The 20,687-nt window shown below is 52.3% G+C and overlaps 1 protein-coding gene across 19 annotated transcripts in view; it reads left to right on the top strand.

The window, feature by feature from the left end:
• The first annotated feature begins 2,958 nt into the window (after window positions 1-2,958).
• The window catches only part of Obscn (obscurin, cytoskeletal calmodulin and titin-interacting RhoGEF), a 147,538-nt gene continuing 129,809 nt past the window's right edge, over window positions 2,959-20,687 (top strand). For 11 of the 19 annotated variants that reach the window (XM_031354168.1, XM_031354166.1, XM_031354170.1 and 8 more), the window contains exons 1-12: window positions 2,960-3,122; window positions 5,754-6,756; window positions 7,338-7,607; window positions 8,281-8,541; window positions 8,885-9,193; window positions 9,484-9,750; window positions 10,323-10,604; window positions 11,774-12,049; window positions 12,943-13,218; window positions 14,374-14,649; window positions 18,140-18,415; window positions 20,156-20,431. In XM_031354168.1, the coding sequence (XP_031210028.1) occupies window positions 5,775-6,756; window positions 7,338-7,607; window positions 8,281-8,541; window positions 8,885-9,193; window positions 9,484-9,750; window positions 10,323-10,604; window positions 11,774-12,049; window positions 12,943-13,218; window positions 14,374-14,649; window positions 18,140-18,415; window positions 20,156-20,431 (3,751 nt within the window). In that variant the 5' untranslated portion in view covers window positions 2,960-3,122; window positions 5,754-5,774. Of the gene's footprint in view, window positions 3,123-5,753; window positions 6,757-7,337; window positions 7,608-8,280; window positions 8,542-8,884; window positions 9,194-9,483; window positions 9,751-10,322; window positions 10,605-11,773; window positions 12,050-12,942; window positions 13,219-14,373; window positions 14,650-18,139; window positions 18,416-20,155; window positions 20,432-20,687 lie in introns of all 19 variants that reach the window. The other 8 variants (XM_031354173.1, XM_031354174.1, XM_031354179.1 and 5 more) reach the window with 1 other exon arrangement.

The raw sequence follows: 20,687 nt of genomic DNA, 5'->3' as shown, positions 1-20,687 counted from the left end.
AAAAAAAAAAAAAAAAAAAAAAAAAAAAAAAAAGTAAATTGCAAAGAGGCAGTGTAGGTGGTAGGGGCTGGCGAAGGGAAAAGGTGAGAACTGGCAAGGAGGGTGGGTTTCGGGTTTGCCTGTGGTTTTGCATGAGTGTCAGGTTCAGTGTGTGTGACTGTGTCCCTGCTGGGGTAGAGAGTGACCAGGCTCCTGAGCAGACAGACAGAAACACAGATATACACAGCAAGAGAGGTGACCCACAGCCTGAGGACACAGGACAGATACAAATGCTAGCTTCCAGGCACGAAAAGGAGAGGGCAGTTCCTCTTTCAAACAGACTGTCTGGAAGCTCATCCAGCTTGGAGGAGAGAATATGGGAGGGGGGCCAGGGCTGCAGAAGGGGAGGGGTTACAGAGAGAAGAGTGGGAAGACAGAGTTGTAGGGGGAGGAGTTATTTAAGAAAGGGAGGAAGGAAGATCTGTATAGAACAGGAGTCCAGGCCTTGTGGAAACCCATGGTTGGTTTGCTTTGGGGCTGTGACAGCATGGTCATGGTCCTGTGTGTCTCCAGCCTCTGATTTTGTCCCATAGAATGTGTGTCCCATAGCCCTGTGTTTGTAACTACTCCTTCAGGGTCCACATGCTGCCTCTCAGTCTGTGTGTCCCTGCCAAGAGGAGGGCTTCACTCTTATGGCCTTTCCCAGGCCTGCTGTCTGGGGCATACAAGCAGGTGCTTCCTGGTGGCCATGTTCCCTTCAGTTCCATCAATGAGCCTCTCTCCTTAGAAACATCCCAGCTGTAAGAAGCCCTAGAACTTTGTGGGAATTGGTATCTGGAGTCAGACTCTGCTTTTCTAATGCGTTCTATGACGACTAAAGAGACTCAGTGAATAGCCCTTTTGTCAAAAGTCTCAAGCAAGGAATGGGGACAGATTCTGGGCTGAGTCCCTAGTCCCCTGGTCTTGGATGTATGGATGATACACAAGACTGCACAGGCCATTGCAATATTAGGAACCTTAGACTCAGACCCAGGCTAGAGGACAGAAAACCTGGTAGTACTTCATGGATGAGCCAGTGAGATAATGGTGAGGACCACCAAGAGTCCAGGGCTGTGCTGGACTTAAGAGGACCTGGGCCTGATATCATGTGCTTGAAATCCCAGCCCTCAAGAGGCTGAGGCAGGAGGATCATGAGCTGAAGGCCAATCCGGGCTACAAAACAAGACCCCAAACAAAAGAGGATCCTACTTTCCCCAAGAGGCCCTGGAGGCAGCCAGGGAGCCTGGATGTTTCCTCTGTCTTGCCATGCGCGCCCTGGGAGTGCATTAATCATGCATGCCTCCACATAAGCTGGTGTCTCCATACCCATGCACATATATGTGGACTAACAAGTGTGTAGACATTGACATGCACACACCACACACCCATACCCATAAGGGCCCATATTTGTGCAACAACCATGGCTCTTCAGGATCTTGCTCCTGGGCCTGGTGTCTTCCACATCTCTTTCCTTATTGAGATCAGGCACTATCTCCTGCTTTAAAATTCACATGCTAAAGCCCCTCCCGATGGTACTGATGTTAGAGGGGGTGGGACTTTTGGGGGAGATGATGAGTCTATGAGAAAGGAAACTTTCGAGGTAGAATGGACGTACTTAAACAGGGACCCCAAGAGTGCTCCTGTCCCCTCTGTCAGGCAGGGACTGGGGAATACTAGTTAGGAGAAGGTCCTTAGCACAGGTCAGAGTGATGGCAGGGACCTGGAACCCTGACCTCGTCTTCAGAGTAGGGGGAAGACTGGAGGTAAGAATCAGCTCTCAGATGACTACCTCCAGCAGACTCTTCCTCTGGATCCCACGGCACTGTTAACTAGTTAGAGGGTATGTGGGCCACAAGAGACAAGCTTTGGCATCTTCCCCTGATTCTCCATGCCTTGAGACGGGGCCTGCAGGGAAAGCTGTATACCTCCCTCACTCCAGGCTCCCCAAGGGTTCGGAAAGACCAAGGATCTCATCAGCCCCAACCCCAGGCTTCCCTGCTGCCAGCTCGTCTTCTCCCTAGGCAGGGCCTACATAACATCCACCTCTGCTCCTGGGTTTGAGGGAATGGGCAGTCCTGCTTCGGACATGAAACAGCAGGCACTGCCAAAGTCCACAATGCAAGGATGAACAGGCCTGCCCGAGGCAGGAAGCAGCAGGCAGTGTCAGTGCCCAGCTCTACCCCAGCGTCAGTCCCCTTGGCCCTAGCTAGGTTGGTTCTTATTAGGGTTCTACCCTCATTTAAAGCCACCACAGATTCAGATAGCCTGAGCATGTCACAAGGACCAAGGTTGCCTGGGTCGTAGGTTTGGATAGGGCAGAGTAGGTCTGAGTCAGGGATCAGTGTATATGGCTCCTGGCTGTCCCCTTACACTGCTGGGACCCAGGGAGGGACAGATAGGGGGCAGAGTAGGTTCCTAGTCCCTTGGAGTAATCTTGATTCTCAATCCTTCTTAGGGCAGACTTAGGTCCTGGGGTTCATCCTAGTCTTTGTACATGTCTTGATTTTCTTGGGTACCCATGGGTCCCTTTAAAGCGCTCCTGAATCTTTGGGTTGGTTGTGTTAGGTTGATTCTAGACCCCCATGTGTTCCTCTGATCCCTTAGACAGTTCTGTGGTCCATGTGGTGGCCCTGGGTCCCCCCGATGGCCAGTGCCAAGTCTTTAAGATCCTGGGACGCTAGGATCTTTCCCCATCAACACTCCAGGATGCTGGACTGAGGAAAGCTGGACCAGCTACCCTTTTCCCCACTACCCTCATCCCAGTGGGAAGACACAGGCGTCCTCCTGCTCCTGACCACCTGCCCTTTGCTTCCTTCGGGCTGAGGGTGAAACCGAATCCCGGACAGTGACACCAGGGCTATTTTGGAGCTAGGCTGGGCTGGGCTGACCAGAACGGGGGTGGGGCAGGGGCGGGCCTAGCCTTCTTCAGCTGACAGCGTTTGCCTGTCCTTTCGTCCCTGTCCAGTCTGAGGACCGGCTGGAGTGTGGGCTGCTGGGTGGGAACCACGTCGTCCTGGGCCCCAGGAAGGAGGCAGCCCCAGCAGCCCCCAGCTCACCATCTGCGCCCCTTGCCTGGGTGCTGCCCCAACCCCTGGTAGACACAGGTGAGGAGGCAGAGCTGCTGTGAGGGCCATCTTTTGTTCCTGGAGGTCAGATGGGCTGAAGGTCATGGTGTTCTGTGGAACGTGGGGACTTTAGGGGCTCAGTCACCCTGGGCCCCTCCCTGAGAAGAGAGTGGGCTACATGCCAGATGTAGGTCCTTCTGTGACTCTGAGTTGAGATCTCAGAAAGGAAAGGGGCAGTTTGCCCTGAGTGGTCTGGGAGGGCTATGCCTGGCACTGTGCAACCACTGCCTGGCTGGGTTGCCCCTTAGTCTCCCTACTGCCTGGGGGTCTGGTGTCCCTGCCCCCAGCTCTTCTGAGATGGATGCCCGCTGACAGCTGGGGCTATTTTGGGCCTGTTGGCTCAGTGGAGGGGACAGCCAGAGAGGGGCACTGACACTTGACTCCAGGAAAGAATTTCCCGGGGAGTGGGGGAAGTCACAGGCCCGCCGGGGTCTAAGGTGAGGCTGAGCTCAGGGGTTGCCCTTGGAAATTCGTTCTAGAAGGGCACGGGGGCCACAGGCCTGTGCTCTTAGAGTGGTGTGGAGGAGAGGGAAGGCTAGCAAGATGGAGTTCCAGGGAGGGGTAGTCTCTGCTAAGGACTGAATAGTGACAAGGCCATCAGGCCCCAGGCTAGTTAGGCTCAGTCTGTGTGTCACCTCCCACTTTGTTCATCCAGAAAACTGGTCCACCCTGCAAGAAGCTGAATAGCCATGTTCTGTTAAAGTTGTGGAGGGTGTGGTTTATGATATGGCCAGTTGCATGAGCGAATGGCAGGGGCGCCTGAAAACCACGGTAAGCAGTAGAGAAGTCCAAGTCACCTGCTGGGGTGACTTCCTAGGAGGAAGAAGATTCTATGAGAGGCTGGGGATGACCACCTGAACCCCTCTGCTTAGGAGATGCAACCTCCAGCCCAAACCAGGCAAGAAGAGGGGCCTCCCTGGGGATAGAGTTCCTGGAAACGTCTGACACACTGGTTTCCTCATCTGTAGGAAAGAGAACAGATCCCCCAGTCCTGGGAACCCCTCTCTGGCCTTAGAACTGCTTGGCAGGGTGACCGAGGGGCTCTGAGGCTGTCATTCTGAACCCACTAATAGTGACCAGTGACTTGGTATGCAAGTGACTGGTAACGTTATAGAGGGGATACAGGCCTTGAACAGACAGTGAGACCCAGGGGCAACATCCATGGAGGCCTAGGAAGACTCTAGAAATCTCCAATTCAGGAACTGTGGACCTGCTGAGGCTGGGCCCGGCTCCTTTTAAATATGTGTGTGCCACAAGCTATTTGCACACTCTTGTTCATGCATCTCTGGCTGGGCCACTCCAGCCTATGCATAGGATGGTGGGTAGAGGCATAAGGTGCTTTGCCTTGCTTCTGGGGGATTTGTAGACTGAGCAGGGAGCTCTTACTCAAAGCCCCTGAAAGCTGATGTCAAGGCAGACCTTCTATGGAACAGATGCTGAAAGGCAGCTCCAGTGGCTGGACTTGGGCCCCAGTTGGTGCTGCCTGACAGCCCTTTCCTAACCCTAAGAGATGGGGCCTGTTTGTGGGTGGGGGACAGAGGTGCTGACTGGACAGTGAGTCAGCAAACCGGCCAGGGCTGCCCAGCCCTGGTCCAGGATCAGTCTCCTGGAAGAGGATTAGAGGATTAGCTACCTGAATCACAGGACTGGGAGCTGGAGGGTCAGGGAGCACAAACCCATCAACTGGCTGGTCCCATGTCAAGCAGCCCAGGCTGAGAGACTGGAGGCTGTGTCAAAGCAGAGCAGATGTGGAAGCTGAGGTCTCTGCACTGGGGTACCCATGTCTGGCAGAGGTGGAGGAAGTTAGCTTGTTGAGCCCTCTGCAGTGTCCATTTGCTCCTATATAAGACCCGGTGCAGGCAGGTAATTTTACCCACTCACTGGATCAGTGGCAGCTTGGCTGGGGCTAAAGTCTTAATTGGGCAGAGGCCAGCCTTATTTGTATGTTGATGATTCCTAGGAGGACTGAGGCATGCAGTCACATTCTTGCAGAGGGGTCCAAGTTGGCAGGATGATGCTAAGGACTGAATAGTGACAAGGCCATCAGGCCCCGGGGCTAGCCAGGCCCAGCTGGTCCCCAGCTCTTGTGGAGAGAATCTGGTTTTACTGGTCCCAGACTATTGGGACCGCCAAATAAGGCAGACAGGTGCTAATGGGTTTTCTGCAACCCAGTGAGTGAGGAGCCTTTTGTTCGAATGAGCCCCACTCAGGTGAGGTTGACCACTCCTCTCCCATCCTGCTGGGTGAAGGGAGAACATGTCCCCTTGGGAATCAAGAGGATTTCCTAGTTTGGAACTTAAGGGACATAACTTTGGATCATGAGGCTGGAGCTGGGCATAGAGTGGAGGCACATCAAGGTAACTGAAGATGCTAGACTTTCAAGTCACAGAAAGGGGCCAATCTGAACTGCTGGACTTCGGAGCCACTCGAGTAGGTTGGGAGTGGAGGACAAAAGGAGATCTGGTGAGGAGTAGCCTGTGTGGAGGTGCCCACTTTGTTAAATTGGCCTCTCCTGGTAACAATGGATGAGGAGGGAGAGGGCAGAATGTGGTACAGGAGACTGGCTCATCTCAACACCTTCATGACCATCATCTCCTCTGCCTTTTGTAGTCCCCCAATCCTGCTGCTATTATGGACCACTCCTTCAGCGGAGCACCCCGCTTCCTGACGCGGCCAAAGGCCTTTGTGGTATCGGTTGGCAAGGATGCCACGCTGAGCTGCCAGATCGTGGGCAACCCCACGCCACACGTGAGCTGGGAGAAGGACCGGCAGCCAGTGGAGGCAGGAGCGCGCTTCCGCCTGGCCCAGGACGGGGATGTGTACCGCCTCACCATCCTCGATCTGGCGCTAGGTGACAGCGGGCAGTATGTGTGTCGCGCGAGGAACGCCATAGGGGAGGCCTTCGCCGCCGTAGGCCTGCGAGTGGACTCGGAGGGCACGTGTGCCGAGCAGGCCCCCCACTTTCTGCTCCGGCCCACGTCCATTCGCGTGCGCGAGGGCGCGGACGCCACCTTCAGATGTCGCGTCGGTGGCTCACCACAACCTGCTGTGAGCTGGTCCAAAGATGGGCGGCGCCTGGGATCACCCGACGCCCCCCATGTGCACGTGGAAGATCACGGCGAGGCGAGCGCGCTTCGCATCCGGTCGGCAAGGCCTCGCGATGGTGGCACCTACGAAGTCCGAGCAGAGAACCCTCTGGGTTCCGCCAGCGCTGCCGCCGCTTTGGTGGTGGACTCGGACGCCGAGGTTGCCGGACCACCCGGCACCTCCACCGCCACGCTCCTGGCGCATCTGCAGCAGCGGCGCGAGGCCATGCGCGCAGAGGGAGTCCCCCCTTCTCCACCCGGCGCTGGCACGCGCACCTGCACGGTGACCGAGGGCAAACACGCGCGCCTCAGCTGCTTTGTGACCGGCGAGCCCAAGCCCGAGACAGTATGGAAGAAGGACGGGCAGCTGGTGACCGAGGGCCGGCGACACGTAGTGTATGAGGACGAGCAAGAGAACTTCGTCCTTAAGATTCTTTTCTGCAAGCAGTCCGACCGCGGCCTCTACACCTGCACAGCATCCAACCTCGTGGGCCAGACCTACAGCTCGGTGCTGGTGGTCGTGAGAGGTGAGCAAACTTGTAGCCCCGCACATGCGCAGGGCTGAGGCTCTTTCCGGACAAACCCTTCTTCCTGCGCTTCGTCCTTTTCACTTGAGCTGCGTTTTCAGGAGATGACCTGGTGTAAAGATCTGCTAAGGTCGGGTGGCTACATCCTGAGGTGGAGGTCTGGGCGGCTCTCCTTTCTCAAAATACACACACGGGCGATGATGGCCCTTGGCCTGAACCATCGTAGTCCCAGTCACTACCCCTACATCCCTCCCTGCCCACCTCTACTTTACATATCGCCTGCTATTGTTTCTTCCGTGTTCCACTTTCTCCTCTTACTCTCCACTCTGTCCCGTCAGCTCACCTGTCCCTTCTTCAGCTTTGGTCCCCTGGTCCAATGAGGATATCTCTTCTCCCCCTCCCATTCCCCATCCCTGTCCGCCTACTCCGATGGTCCACGCCTATGCCCCGGACTCCTCCCTTGCCCCCTTCTATCTCTTAGCTTCAGGTTCCCTGCTCTCATTCCTCGCCACCCGCTCTGCTCGGGGCTCCTGTGGGAACCCCGCCATCGGTCCCTCTCTCTCACTGATCCCCTCCCGCAGAGCCGGCCGTGCCTTTCAAGAAGCGGCTGCAGGATCTGGAGGTGCGAGAGAAAGAGTCTGCCACATTCCATTGCGAGGTGGCTCAAGCAGCCACCGAGGCGGCGTGGTTCAAGGAAGAGACCCGGCTATGGGCCAGCGCCAAGTACGACATCGAGGAGGAGGGCACCGAGCGCAGGCTGACTGTGCGCAACGTCTCGGCAGACGACGACGCGGTGTACATCTGCGAGACCACAGAGGGCAGCCGCACGGTGGCAGAGCTCTCTGTTCAAGGCAGGCGGGGCGAGGCGGGGCAGGGCGGGGCCAGGAGTGCAAATAAGCCTGGGTGCAGAGGTGGCAGGCCTCTCACCCAAGGGGTATTGATGACGTCAGTTGAGTGTGAGCAAGAAGGCAGGTGAATGGGGCTGAGTTGATAGGGACAGGGCAGAAGAGCCAGGATGAAGGGCAGGCAGGGGGCAAGGCAGAGGGGGTCTGGGATGTGGGGTGGGGTAGAGTGGAATATGATGGGTCAAGCTGACAAGAGGGTGCTCTCTGGAATTGGGGGAAAGATAGGTTGGGGTACAACTGTTGGGGCAGGTAGGGAAGAGGGTAGAGCTCACAAGGGGTGAGCCAGAAGGTGGGGAGAGTCTGGGGCATGGAGGTGTGTAGTGGTCTGGGGCTGGGGAGAGTTGAGCCTGGCAGTGCTTAGAGGGAGGCTAGGGTTTGGATTAAGCCTGGTTCTGGACAGGCAAGGGACCAGAAGGTTGGACAGGCGTATATGAGTGTGTGTGTGTGTGTGTGTGTGTGTGTGTGTGTGTGTGCGCGTGCACGTGTGTGTAAGAGCGAAGCAGGCAGGAGGATAGGGCTGGATACATAGGAAGGTGGGTTGGAGGCCACAAGTGTAGGGGCTACACAAAAGGAATATGGGGTACACAGGGGGCTTGTGTTGACAATCTTCCCACTCTAGGAAACTTGACCAGAAAGCTGCCTCGGAAGACAGCCGTGCGCACTGGAGACACAGCCATCTTTTGGGTGGAGCTGGCTGTCCCTGAAGGCCCTGTTCAGTGGCTACGGAACCAGGAGGAGATGGTGGCAGGAGACCGGGTTGCCATCACTGCAGAAGGCACATGCCACACACTGACCATCTTCCAGTGCACCTTGGAGGACATGGGTGAGGTGGCCTTCGTGGCTGGTGGCTGCCGAACGACCACCCAGTTCTGTGTATCAGGTAAGGTCTTTGGGTGGCCCTCCCCGCAGGCACACAGCTGCACCCCTGTCCTTCCCCCATGCTGTAGGGCTTCCCTTACCAGTGGCAGTCCAAGGGTGGCAGAAAATTGTGGTCGTGTGTCCTCCACCCCAAGTTCCTCTTGAGTAGGGGACTTCCCACTGCAACTGGGTGGCAGCAGGCCTGGAAAAAGGCTTCCAAGCCCACTGATGGTGGTTGGTACTATCCCATCTACCAGAGCGGTGCCCAGGGGGAGACTCAAGGTCCATCAGTCATTCGCTTTCTGGTGACCCCAGACTGGGGAAGGGAGCTCTCAGTTGATGAGCTCAGTCTGTTTTCCACACAGCACCCAGGAGGCCACCCCTGTACCCTCCTGCTGACCCTGCTGTAAAGGCCAAGACAGAGAGTTCTGTGACCCTCAGCTGGTCCCCACCACCTCATGGGGACCGCCCTGTCACTATTGATGGTTATGTGGTGGAGAAGAGGAAGCTGGGTGCCTATGCCTGGAGCAGGTGTCATGAAGCTGAATGGCTGGCCACAACTGAGTTTACAGTCACTGGCGTGGCAGAGGAAGGGGACTTCCAGTTCCGGGTGTCAGCCATCAATCACTTTGGCCAGGGTCCTTACCTTGAGTTTCCAGGGACCATGCACTTGGGTGAGTGAGACCATTTAGTAACATCACAAGGGACTGCCCCAAAGCATGATTCTGCCTCCAGGGGAGCTAGGATCTCTATGTGGGTTGAGAGATGTTGGAACCTCCTAAGATGTAGGGCATCCTAAGACCACTCGTACCCAGGTCCCACTGACCCTGACTCTGTTTAGCAGTCTCAGCGTGCTAGGCTTCAGCCACTCCATCTGTGTGGGGACAGGGAAGAGGAGGGGAAGATAAAGGATGCGCTCTCTCATCTGTCCCCAACTCTCTCCTTAATGCTGCTCACTCTGCAGTCCCCATGCTGGCTGTTAAGACACCTCTGAAGGCGGTGGAGGCAGTGGAAGGTGGCGAGGTGACTTTCTCCGTGGACCTCACGGTGGCCTCTTCGGGTGAGTGGTTCCTGGATGGGGAGGCCTTGAAAGCGAGCAGTATATATGTGATCCGTTGTGACCGTACCCGGCATATGCTCACCATCAAAGAGGTGCCCGCCAGATTGCATGGGGCACAGCTGAAGTTCGTGGCTAATGGCATTGAAACCAGCATCCAAATGGTGGTTCGAGGTAGGTCTGAGTCCCATTTTTTTTTTTTCTCTGCAGTGTGGTGGTGGGCAGGAGGGAGAGTGTCTAGAGAAGATTTGTCTGGAGGCAGTGTGATAAAGTAGGCAAGGCAGATGGGTGCTTGAGGCCATTCAGCCCAGGCTGGAAGTTGAGGCTGGGCTTGTGTGTGTGTGTGTGTGTCTGTGTAAGATGCCCTGTGGTTGGACCACATCTCTGACTGCCTCTTTTTTCATTCTCTCTCCTTTCTCTCTCTTTTCTGTCTGCCTGTTTCTCTCTCACCCCCATGTCATTCCACTTACACTGGCATTTCCCATGCTTTCTGTCTTTTTACTGGCACCCTCTGTTCACCTGTCCCGTCTCTTCCTTACTCCTCCGTATGCCCCTCCCTTCTCTTGCCTCCCACTGACTTGCTTTCCACGACTGCTTCTTTGCTTCCAACCCACCCCTTTTCCTGGGTCTCTTCCCTTTTATCTCTCTTTCTCTACCCTCTTATCCCCTCTCTTCTCTTTCATTGCTTACCTTCTTGTGGTCTCTTTGTCCCTCTTAACTTTTATTAAACCATCCCTGACCTGTAGCGGCTCTGGGGCTGCCCAGCAGCAAGCTTCCTGCTGTGGCTGCCCGGGAGGTACTGGCCCAGTTGCACGAGGAGGCACAGCTGCTGGCTGAGCTGTCAGACCAGGCTGCGGCTGTGACTTGGCTGAAAGATGGCCGGGAGCTGTCCCTAGGGCCCAAGTATGAGATGCAGGTGTCAGCTGGGAGGCGAGCACTGCTGGTGCGGGATGTGGCACAGGATGACGCTGGCCTCTATGAGTGTGTCAGTCGTGGGAGCCGCATTGCCTACCAGCTGTTGGTGCAAGGTGAGCACAGGCGGGCAGTGGGGTTGGCATCATGTCTTTGTGCTGCGCTGTGGTTCTGGATGTGTATTCTCTGTCGCGTAGCTCCAGGCATGCTCTGAAGGGTTCTGGGCAGCAGGGTAGCTGTTTTTTGATGCAGGCATGCATGTGTGTATACATATGTATAAACATACATGCACACATGTGTGTGCCTCTGTGTGTGTTTGTATGTGTGTATGTTTTAATGGTGGTGGGTACCTCAGTTCTATAGGAAGAAGGACTTCCTAGCTGTGGCTGGAACCTCTGGTCTGGGCAAGCATCAGCGTCCCATGTGGTCTAAGTCTGGGCACCTCTGCCTCTACCATGTAGGCTCCACAGTTTTTCTTCACAGACATAGTCAATGGCTATATGGATATGTGACTGGGGCCCAGCAGGACCTCAGGGACACATACGCAAGTGTGCTGGGGCAAAGACAGCCAGATGCTTGGGTTCTCTTGCCACTGCTTCTTGCAGTATGACACAGGGGTATGGCATTGGCTGGGAACAGCTTTGGACACCAGGCAGGGCAGGGGTACCTCCTCCTGCTCCCTGCATGAAGCTGCTGTAGACTTTCAGCTCTGGCAGAGATGCACACCACCCTTCAGGGGACTGGGGTTCCTCACACTGGATCATTGGGTGGGTGGGGTCCACATATAGCTCCACAGATGAAAGCTCTCTGTTGCCCTCCAGAGGCATGTGCTGCCATTCTCACATAGGCTCTAAAAACCTACAAATGCATAGACTCCATGCTTCAGGATTCTTAGTAACAAGCACGGCTGTAAGTTTGGCTGTATCCAAAAGCAAAAATCATGGTCAGTGTCCAGTTGGGTAGAGAAACTGGGGATGTGTTCATGAGTGGGACCTTCCTCTGCTCTGTGGAAAGTGTTTCTGAAGGTGGGCAGATTAAAGAAGGAGAGAACATTGGCTGACCTGGTGATTCCTTGTGGTCCTTCCCTGCCATTCTGTTCTGGCCAGTGAAGGGCCGGACATCACATTCTCAGATTTAAGAAGAGCCACAGCCCAGCAACAGGCCACGGAAGATCTTTGTGGCAGGAATTGGCATTTCCCAGAGTCCAGAGTTTATTAATCAGAATCCAGAACTGAGGAGCTTGGCAGGATCCTCTGAATAAGTGTCCTTGTCTATCTGTCCCCAGAGCCCAAGCTGGTGTTTGCCAAGAAGCAGCCAGCTTACAGCGAGGTGAAGGCAGAGGCCGGGGCCAGCGCCACACTGAGCTGCGAGGTGTCCCAGGCTCAGACCGAGGTGTCATGGTTCAAGGATGGGAAGAAGCTGAGCTCCAGCTCAAAGGTGCGCGTGGAGGCCTCGGGCTGCTCCAGGAGGCTGGTGGTGCAGCAGGCGGGCAAGGCAGATGCTGGGGAGTACAGCTGCGAGGCTGGGGGACAGAAGGTCTCCTTCCGTCTGGACATTACAGGTGAGTGCCGGGGTTGTGCTCAATGGGATTATTTCAGGACATGTCTGGGTATCTTGGGCTCGTATTTTCCCTGCCCTTAGATCTCAGTGTTTGTGAGTCTTCAGCTCTGTCCACTAACTTTCACCACCATAAGATCAAAACAGAATGATGGCTGAGCCAATCTTGGGAGTTTTCCTGCTGACAGCAACCTGTGGTGATGAGCTTGCATAGCGAACTTAGGTGTGGTGACTCCAGTCTGTTGGCTATGGAGGGAGTCCCTGGCTGTAGAGCAAGTCCTACAGATGGCAGGAGACCCTTCTGTCTGTCAACTCCTATTTGCTGGGCCCCAGAGCTCTGGGAGCCCTTACTTGGCTCTGTCATAATTTCCATGGGACCATGAATGTGTTTCTAACCCTCTCCACTCTGTCCTTGATTGTGTAGCCACTCGGTCATGCTTGACTTGACAGCATTCTACTTTCTTGTACTTCCTTTCAGCTGTGACATGGGATGCTGGCTTGGGCATTGAGGTGGTCATCCATCCCTACTGTGTATCCTCCTGCTGTCTATGGTCTCTGCATGTAGGAGGGTTGGGAAGCTATGGGTGGCCTGGAGTTTCTGGGGAACCCAAGGCAGGGAAAAATTTAAAGGCAAGGTAGCTGTGATGGCCTTAAAGGCTATAGTAGCTCACCTGCCAGCAAACATCAGAGCGGGCCTGGAGGTTCTTAGGACAGTGACAAGACTGCATACCCTTGGGTCACATGCGGCACAGAACCTTGTTTATAATCACATGATGTTATGTCAATTAGGGGCAGTGCTGCCTTAGCAATCGCTGGGCTCTGATGAACTCTGGGCCCAGGAGAAGGGTTATGTTTAGTTTGGAGTCTCTGACCCACTGTGTCCCTAACTGTCCCCAGAGCCCAAGATGGTGTTTGCCAAGGAGCAGAAGGCACAAAACGAGGTGAAGGCAGAAGCAGGGGCCAGTGTCACACTGAGGTGCGAGGTGGCCCAGGCCCAGACCGAGGTGACATGGTTCAAGGATGGGAAGAAGCTGAGCTCCAGCTCAAAGGTGCGCGTGGAAGCCTCAGGCTGCTCCAGGAGGCTGGTGGTGCAGCAGGCGGGCAAGGCGGATGCTGGGGAGTACAGCTGTGAGGCCGGGGGACAGAAGGTCTCCTTCCGTCTGGATGTCACAGGTCAGTTCTTTGGGACAACCATGTATACATTTATAATTTTTATGTCTTCTTGAGTTTAGTTTTAGTTGTTGTTTTGTTTTTTTGTTTGTTTTTTGTTTTTTGTTTTTTTGAGACAGGGTTTCTCTGTGTAGCCTTGGCTGTCCTGGAACTCACTCTGTAGACCAAGCGGGCCTCGAACTCAGAAATCCACCTGCCTCTGCCTCCCAAGTGCTGGAATTAAAGGCGTGCGCCACCACCGCCTGACTATGTTGTTTGTTTTTTGAGACAGGGTCTCACTATGTAACTTTGGCTGACTGCCTTGCCTGGAACTTGCTGTGTAGCCCAGGCTAGTCTCAAACTTAGAGATCTGCTTTTCTTTGCCTCTCAAATGTTAATATTAAAGCCATGTACCACTGTACCTGGCTTATGAATATTTTTCTTTCTGTTTAAAGGTTTTTAAGATTTATTTTATTATATATACAGCATTCTACCTGAATGTACACCTGCATGCGAGAAGAGGGCACCAGATCTCATTATAGATGGTTGTGAGCCACCATGTGGTTGCTGGGAATTGAACTCAGGACCTCTGACAGAGTAGTCAGTGCTCTTGACTCCTGGGTCATCTCTCCAACTCTGTTTCTTCCTCTTCTTTTCCTCCTTCCTTCCTTTCTTCCTCCCTTTTCTTTATTTTCTTCTTTTTCCTCCTCCTCTTTCTTTTTCTTTTTCTTTTGTTTTTTGAGACAGGCTTTCTCTGTGTTACCTTGGCTATTTGGAACTCATGTTGTAGACTAGGCTGTCCTTGAGCTCACAGAGATCTGCCTGCCTCTGCCTCCTGAGTGCTGGGATTAAAGGCATGTGCCACCATGCCCAGCTGCTTATGAATTTCTTATGCTGCCTAATTTATCAACTAAACTTTATCAGGACACTTAAGTAAAAACATACATAGCCTTTGGTATTATCTGCATTTGAGGCATCTACTGCAGGCCTTGGAATGCTCTCTGGGTGGATAGGGAGACTGACTTTCCCTGTGCTGAGAGTCCCCTGGGCTTCTCCTGAGCTTAGTGCACAGCCTGGGTGACATTCTGCCCTCCAGATGACCCATGTAGGGTCTTTCCGGTTCTGATTTTGCTGATCTGGACAGTGCCTCTGACTTTGTGTGTTCCTATTTGTCTCCAGAGCCCAAGATACTGTTTGCCAAGGAGCAGCAGGCACGCAGTGAGGTGAAGGCAGAGGCAGGGGCCAGTGCCACACTGAGCTGCGAGGTGGCCCAGGCCCAGACTGAGGTGTCATGGTTCAAGGATGGGAAGAAGCTGAGCTCCAGCTCGAAGGTGCGCATGGAAGCCTCGGGCTGCTCCAGGAGGCTGGTGGTGCAGCAGGCGGGCAAGGCGGATGCTGGAGAGTACAGCTGTGAGGCTGGGGGACAGAAGGTCTCCTTCCATCTGGACGTGGCAGGTCAGTTGGTTAGACATTTGACTATGTCATGGGACAAGCCTAGGGGAAATGTTTCAGTGTGGGCCAGGTGCTGGGTGTGTCGTAGAGGCTTCTCGAGGGCACGTATTGGCTAGTTCTCCACAATTAACAAGTAACTCCAAACTCAGAGGCACAAAGGTGCAGTCTGCTTTTGTCTCCCTAGTCTATGGGGCAGGAGGTACCATGGTTTGTACTGATGGCTCAGTTACCCAGTGTGGTGTTATCAGGGCTGGGAATCCAAGCTGGACTTGTGCTTGCATCTGATGTCTCCTCTGGGATATCCCTGATGGGAATGACCGTATGGAATGAGAAGACTCTTCTATAGCAACGGGGCTGTCCTCAGTGCCATGTGTGGAGCCCTTGGTCTCCCTTTGTGGTCTCTTTTTTTGTTTCACAGCAGCTTGTAGCCAGGGTGGTGGTCTCCATGAGGGCCACCTCGGCCTCTTGTTGAGGTAACCAGGCCTTCCTCAGGATGCAGGAGAGCTTGAAGCTCCACTCTGGGATACCAGAGTGTTACCTCTCCTGGTGGTTTATTCAGAGCTGAGCAAAAGGCCTGCCTGGTCCCAAGAGCATAGAGAAGCAGACCCTGCTGTGGCTAACAGGGTGGGACATCCCATCATGGAGGGGTCTGGACACTGGGAGGCTGGACCCGGGTGGGACCTTTTTGACCTTTTTTTTTTTTAAATTTATTTATTTATTATATGTAAGTACACTGTAGCTATCTTCGGACACACCAGAAGAGGATCTCAGATCTAATTACAGATGGTTGTGAGCCACCATGTGGTTGCTGGGATTTGAACTCAGGACTTCTGGAAGAACAGCCAGTGCTCTTAACCGCTGAGCCATCTCTCCAGCCCCCCCCCCCCTTTGACCTTTTATCACATAATCAAGGCTTTGTTTTATTCTGTGTCATCCTCTTATCTCTGCCTCATGGTCTCACAGGGCTTTCATGCTCTCGGCCATAATGTTCAATGTTCAAAAGAGGAAGGATTGGGAATTATAGCTCTATCTCTCTCTGTCTCTGTTTGTCTTCCTATCTCTCTGTTTCTGTCTGTCTGTCTCTCTCTGTCTCTGTCTCTCTGTCTCTGTCTCTCTTTCTCTGTGCACATGCTCAAGGTAAGATTAGTCATTTTGTTTCTTAGCTTTTGGGGTCCTGTATCAGTATACTGGCTAAAATATTTTCCCATACTTCCTTCTAGTTGCCTCATGGCTTCTGATTTTTTGCTTAGGTCTTTTGCACATTTTGAGTTTATGTTTGAACAGGGAGAGAGTTAGGGCCTTGTTTAATTGATCATTGTCAATTTTTTCTTTTCTTTTTATTTAAAAATTTTTGGGGAGTGGACAGGGTCTCACTATGTAGTCTTGGCTGGCCTGGAACTTGTTATGTAGGGCGGGCTGGCCTTAAACTTACGGAGATGTGTCCAGCTCTATCTCTGAAGTGATGGGATGAAAGGCATATGTTACCATGCTTGGAAAACCATTGTAATTAAAAAAGTAGCCTGCATGTATGCATGCCTACCATGTATGTGTGGTGCCCAAGGAGACAGAAAGGGCCATCTGCCCCTGGAGTTAGAGGTGCAGCTAGTTGTGAGCTGTCCCGTGGGTGCTGGGAACCAATTTCCAGTCCTCTGCAAGAGCAGCACACGCTCTACCTGCTGGGCCATGTCTCCAGCCCAGGATGACTGTAATTTTATAGTTATTTTAAGACTGAGAAGTGGAACTCCTCCAGTTTTGTTCTCTTTTCTCTTAAAGTCGATTCATCTATTTTCTTAAAGATTATTTGATTATTTTATACCTATGGGTGTTGTGCCTGAATATATGTCTGTGCAGCACATGTGTACCTGGTGCCCATGAAGACCAGAAGAGGGCATTGGATCCCCAGGGATGGGAGTTAAGGATGCCTATGAGCTACAGTGTGGTTCAGCTGAGAACAGAACTCAGGTCCTCTGGAAGAGCAGCCAGTGTTATTAGCCACTGAGTCATCTCTTTCTTTTTAAAAAGATAGTATTGGCCATCTAAGGTACCCTGACTTTCCCTGTTGACTTTAATGTCATTTCTCAAATTGTACAAAGTAAGGATGTGTGGTTTATACATACACACAGGTCAATTATACATATACAGGTCAATTTTAGTAATATTGCCACTTCAAGATGAAGACTTCAAATCCATGACGTGGTATGCCTCTTTATTTATTTATATGAATATGCTCAGCAAACAGGACTTACGCTTGTTTGTGAACTTATTACTAAGTTTTTATTTTTTTAGTGTCACCACAGGGATGGGATTCTCCCTTATTCTTTTGAAAGCTTTATACCTGTATATCCCTTGGTCACATCCACCTCCACTCCCTCCCTCCAGCTCTTCCTGACCCCCACCCAACAGAGCTCCCATTTCCTTCTTTCCTTTCTCCCACTAAGTTCAGTCAGTGCTGCCCATGTGGCCATGTGTGCTCACGATCATCTGCTGGGGCATGGGTGATTTACCAGTGGTGACACTCTCAGGGAACAAACACTGCTAAGCTCTCGATAGCCATCCGATGCCATCAGCCCCTCGGCTGATGCACAGGAAGAGGCCTGATTTCTGTGCATTCATCTTGTACTTGCAACCAGCCTGAACCTTCTTATTAGTACTAAGCAGGGATTCTCTTGTGAATCCCTGAGGATTTCTAGGTAATAGGCTGTCATTTCTGAAGGTAGAAATGGTTGTGCATCTCATTTCTGGTCTGGATGCTCCTGTGTTTAGGTTACTGAGTCACTCCTACTGACTGCAGGGTTCTCCGGGCTTTCTGTCTTCTCTTTTTCCTCTTGAATCCATTTCTGTGGAATTTTCAGGAATTTGTTTGTTTTATCTAGGTATCTTATGTATGAATGTATTCATGTACGGATGTAGGTATGTATGTATGCATGCATCTGTCTGTCTATCTATCTATCTATCTATCTATCTATCTATCTATCTATCTATCTATCCATCTATCTATCTATCTACCTATCTATCTATCTTTCTATCTATCAGTTTTCAAGATGATGAGGTTTAGGGAGAGACAGTGACTGTGAGCATGGAGAGGAGGCAGGGGCTTGAGAGCTGTTGTAGAGGGGAGTGGAACAACACCAAGGGGAATGGAGAGTAAGAAAGAGGGAGCTGTGAGGTGCGATGTAGACTTGGGCAACAAGAAACAGAGAAACAATGATGACATGGTATCCAAAGTACCAAGGCAAATAATTGTCAATGTAATTTCATACCCAGCTAAGCTGTCATTAAGAAGTGAAGGCAAAATAACACAGTTTCAAAAAGTACCTTCAGAGAGTTTAGCATTCACAAAAACATCCACTGATAGAGTTGTCAATGGATATACTGCTCAGAGTAAAAACCTTAATCAAAAGTAACAGAATGGGGGTCTTAGACTCACCAGATTTTGGGATCCAAGGTGGACCTTAATTTAGTTATAGCAACTGTATGTCTTGTTTATTTGCAGAGCCCAAGGTCATGTTTGCCAAGGAGCAGCAGGCACACAGCGAGGTGAAGGCAGAGGCAGGGACCAGTGCCACACTGAGCTGCGAGGTGGCCCAGGCCCAGACTGAAGTGACATGGTTCAAGGATGGGAAGAAGCTGAGCTCCAGCTCGAAGATGCGCATGGAGGCCTCAGGCTGCTCCAGGAGGCTGGTGGTGCAGCAGGCAGGCAAGGCAGATGCTGGGGAGTACAGCTGTGAGGCCGGGGGACAGAAGGTCTCCTTCCACCTGGATGTGGCAGGTGGGTGTTGAGGCACTGAATTATTGTACAAATGTTATGAGCCTGGTTATGGCCAGGCAGGCCCAGTGTTTTGTCTACTGAGTGTCATCTTTGCCTATCTCACATCCCCTGCCAGTCTTATTCTTGTGCCTGGTTTTGGTGCATGGTAGATTCGTGTTCTTCTTGGCCAGGGCCTCTTGAGTGCCTCATGAAGTGTCTTCATGTTGTAATGTTCCATTTCATGTTCTCAGTGCCTGCTCCGTTCTACCACAGTTCCTTGGTGCCACGGGCTCTGGTCTTACCTGTGTGCAGGGCTGAGGTTTCTCTCATAGCTCTCTGTGGTCTCATTCAGTTCCACATGAGGCATCTATTAGAGAGAAAGAAAGTTTAGTCACACAATCATATTTGAAACTGTATCAACTCTGAACCTCAGAGTTCAGGCTGTGAGGGCTCTGTTAGGTGTTCCTGAATGTTCTCCCCCTTTCCCTGGGTATAATGCAGGACTGAGAACAAGATTTTTCTCAGTCTAGTTATGCTTGTCCCAGAGACATAAGGCATTGGAAACTCAACGGCCACCAGAAGTCCATGGAAGGCAATGGCTCTTGGTCTGCTGATTCGTGCCAATGAAAATAAGAGAGTTGGACACTTGTGGGAGAAAGGGAAGTAGAAGCAGGATTCATTAAGAGACATTTGGCAAAAGTTAGAGAAACTCCCCAGACTGGGAGGGCTTCCCAGAGGGGAAAAGGCATTTTTATAGAACTCATGGCAGAAACTGGTCAGAGGCTGAGGCAATTACATTTTAGTTGAACCCCATATCCTGTTCCTGACCTCCTGGTCTAATCAAAGAGATTGCCTGCATTGCCTGCCCAGTTAGAGGGCTGGAATGCCTCCTCCACCATCTCTGATTCCAGCTTATACTTACTGACCCCGACAGCCTGCTACCTGTAGGTCACATAGCTGGTGATGTTGTCCTCTTACCTTGCAGGTGTCTCAAGTGATGCTATTCATGCTAAACTCAAGGTTACCAAGAAGTAGTTGTAGTTGTTCTTAGTTCATTTCTAGTCTATGGGATGGTCAGGAGGGACTAGTGACTTAACTCCTCACCATGGACTCTTCTCCCTTATAACCCACATAAGCTAGCTCCTGTATTCGTTCAAGCAGGCTGCCCTATTTTATGATGTCATCTAGACCTGAGCACATGATGATCTGTGGAGTGCTCTGTGTGTGTATGTGTGTGTAAGAGTGAGAGTGAGAGAGAGTGAGAGCAAGAGCGAGAGCGAGAGAGAGAAAAAGAGAAAGACAGAGACAGAGACACAGAGAGAGAACGCTTGCACATCCTGCCGGTGCATGCTAGGTGAATGCTTTACCACCCTGCTTCACCATCATCCAAGCTAAAGTCTTCTGTGGGAGAATTTCTCCTTTGAATCTGATTTATGGTTGTAGGTGAAAAGGATCGAGCAGCTCGTGGGGCTGCGGCTCACTTGGCAACAGTGAGTTTCCGTTCTCAAGTAGTGTTGATTCATAGTCTCTCACCAATGATTCTGCTCTTCCTGAACTGTCTCCCCCCCCACCCCCCGAGGCAGTGGTGGGATGTGTGGATGAACTGAGGTTTTATGCTGAGGAGTTCAGGGCCTTTTTTGAGTTCAGTGAGTACAGGGCCTGGAGGGTGTTCAGTACCCACAGCAGCCTCATCCAGGTCCTTCTCTGTGTGACTTTCATGACTCAAACAGTTTCTGATTCTGTGTCACTATTTGTCCCCAGAGCCCAAGCTGGTGTTTGCCAAGGAGCAGCAGGCACGCAGCGAGGTGAAGGCAGAGGCAGGGGCCAGTGCCACACTGAGCTGTGAGGTGGCCCAGGCCCAGACCGAGGTGTCATGGTTCAAGGATGGGAAGAAGCTGAGCTCCAGCTCGAAGGTGCGCATGGAGGCCTCGGGCTGCTCCAGGAGGCTGGTGGTGCAGCAGGCGGGCAAGGCGGATGCTGGGGAGTACAGCTGTGAGGCTGGGGGACAGAAGGTCTCCTTCCAACTGGATGTGCCAGGTAGGTTTTTTGTTTTTTTGGGTTTTTTTTGTTCTTTCTTTTTTTTCTTTCTTAGATATTTTCTTTATTTACATGTAAATTTCTCCTTTCCTAGTTTCCCCTCCAAAAAACAAAGAAACAAAAACAACAAAAACAAATGCCTGTTGCCTCCTCCCCTCCCCATGCCTGCCACCCCACCCTCTCCCACCTATTGGCCCTGGCATTCCCCTACACTGGGGCATAGAACCTTCACAGGGCCGAGGTCCTCTCCTCCTAT

Source organism: Mastomys coucha, unplaced genomic scaffold (genome assembly GCF_008632895.1).
Source record: "Mastomys coucha isolate ucsf_1 unplaced genomic scaffold, UCSF_Mcou_1 pScaffold5, whole genome shotgun sequence".
In the NCBI taxonomy this organism is placed as follows: Eukaryota; Metazoa; Chordata; class Mammalia; order Rodentia; family Muridae; genus Mastomys; species Mastomys coucha.
The sequence above is the reverse complement of the archived record's forward strand: the minus strand, read 5'-3'. Positions and strand labels throughout refer to the sequence as shown.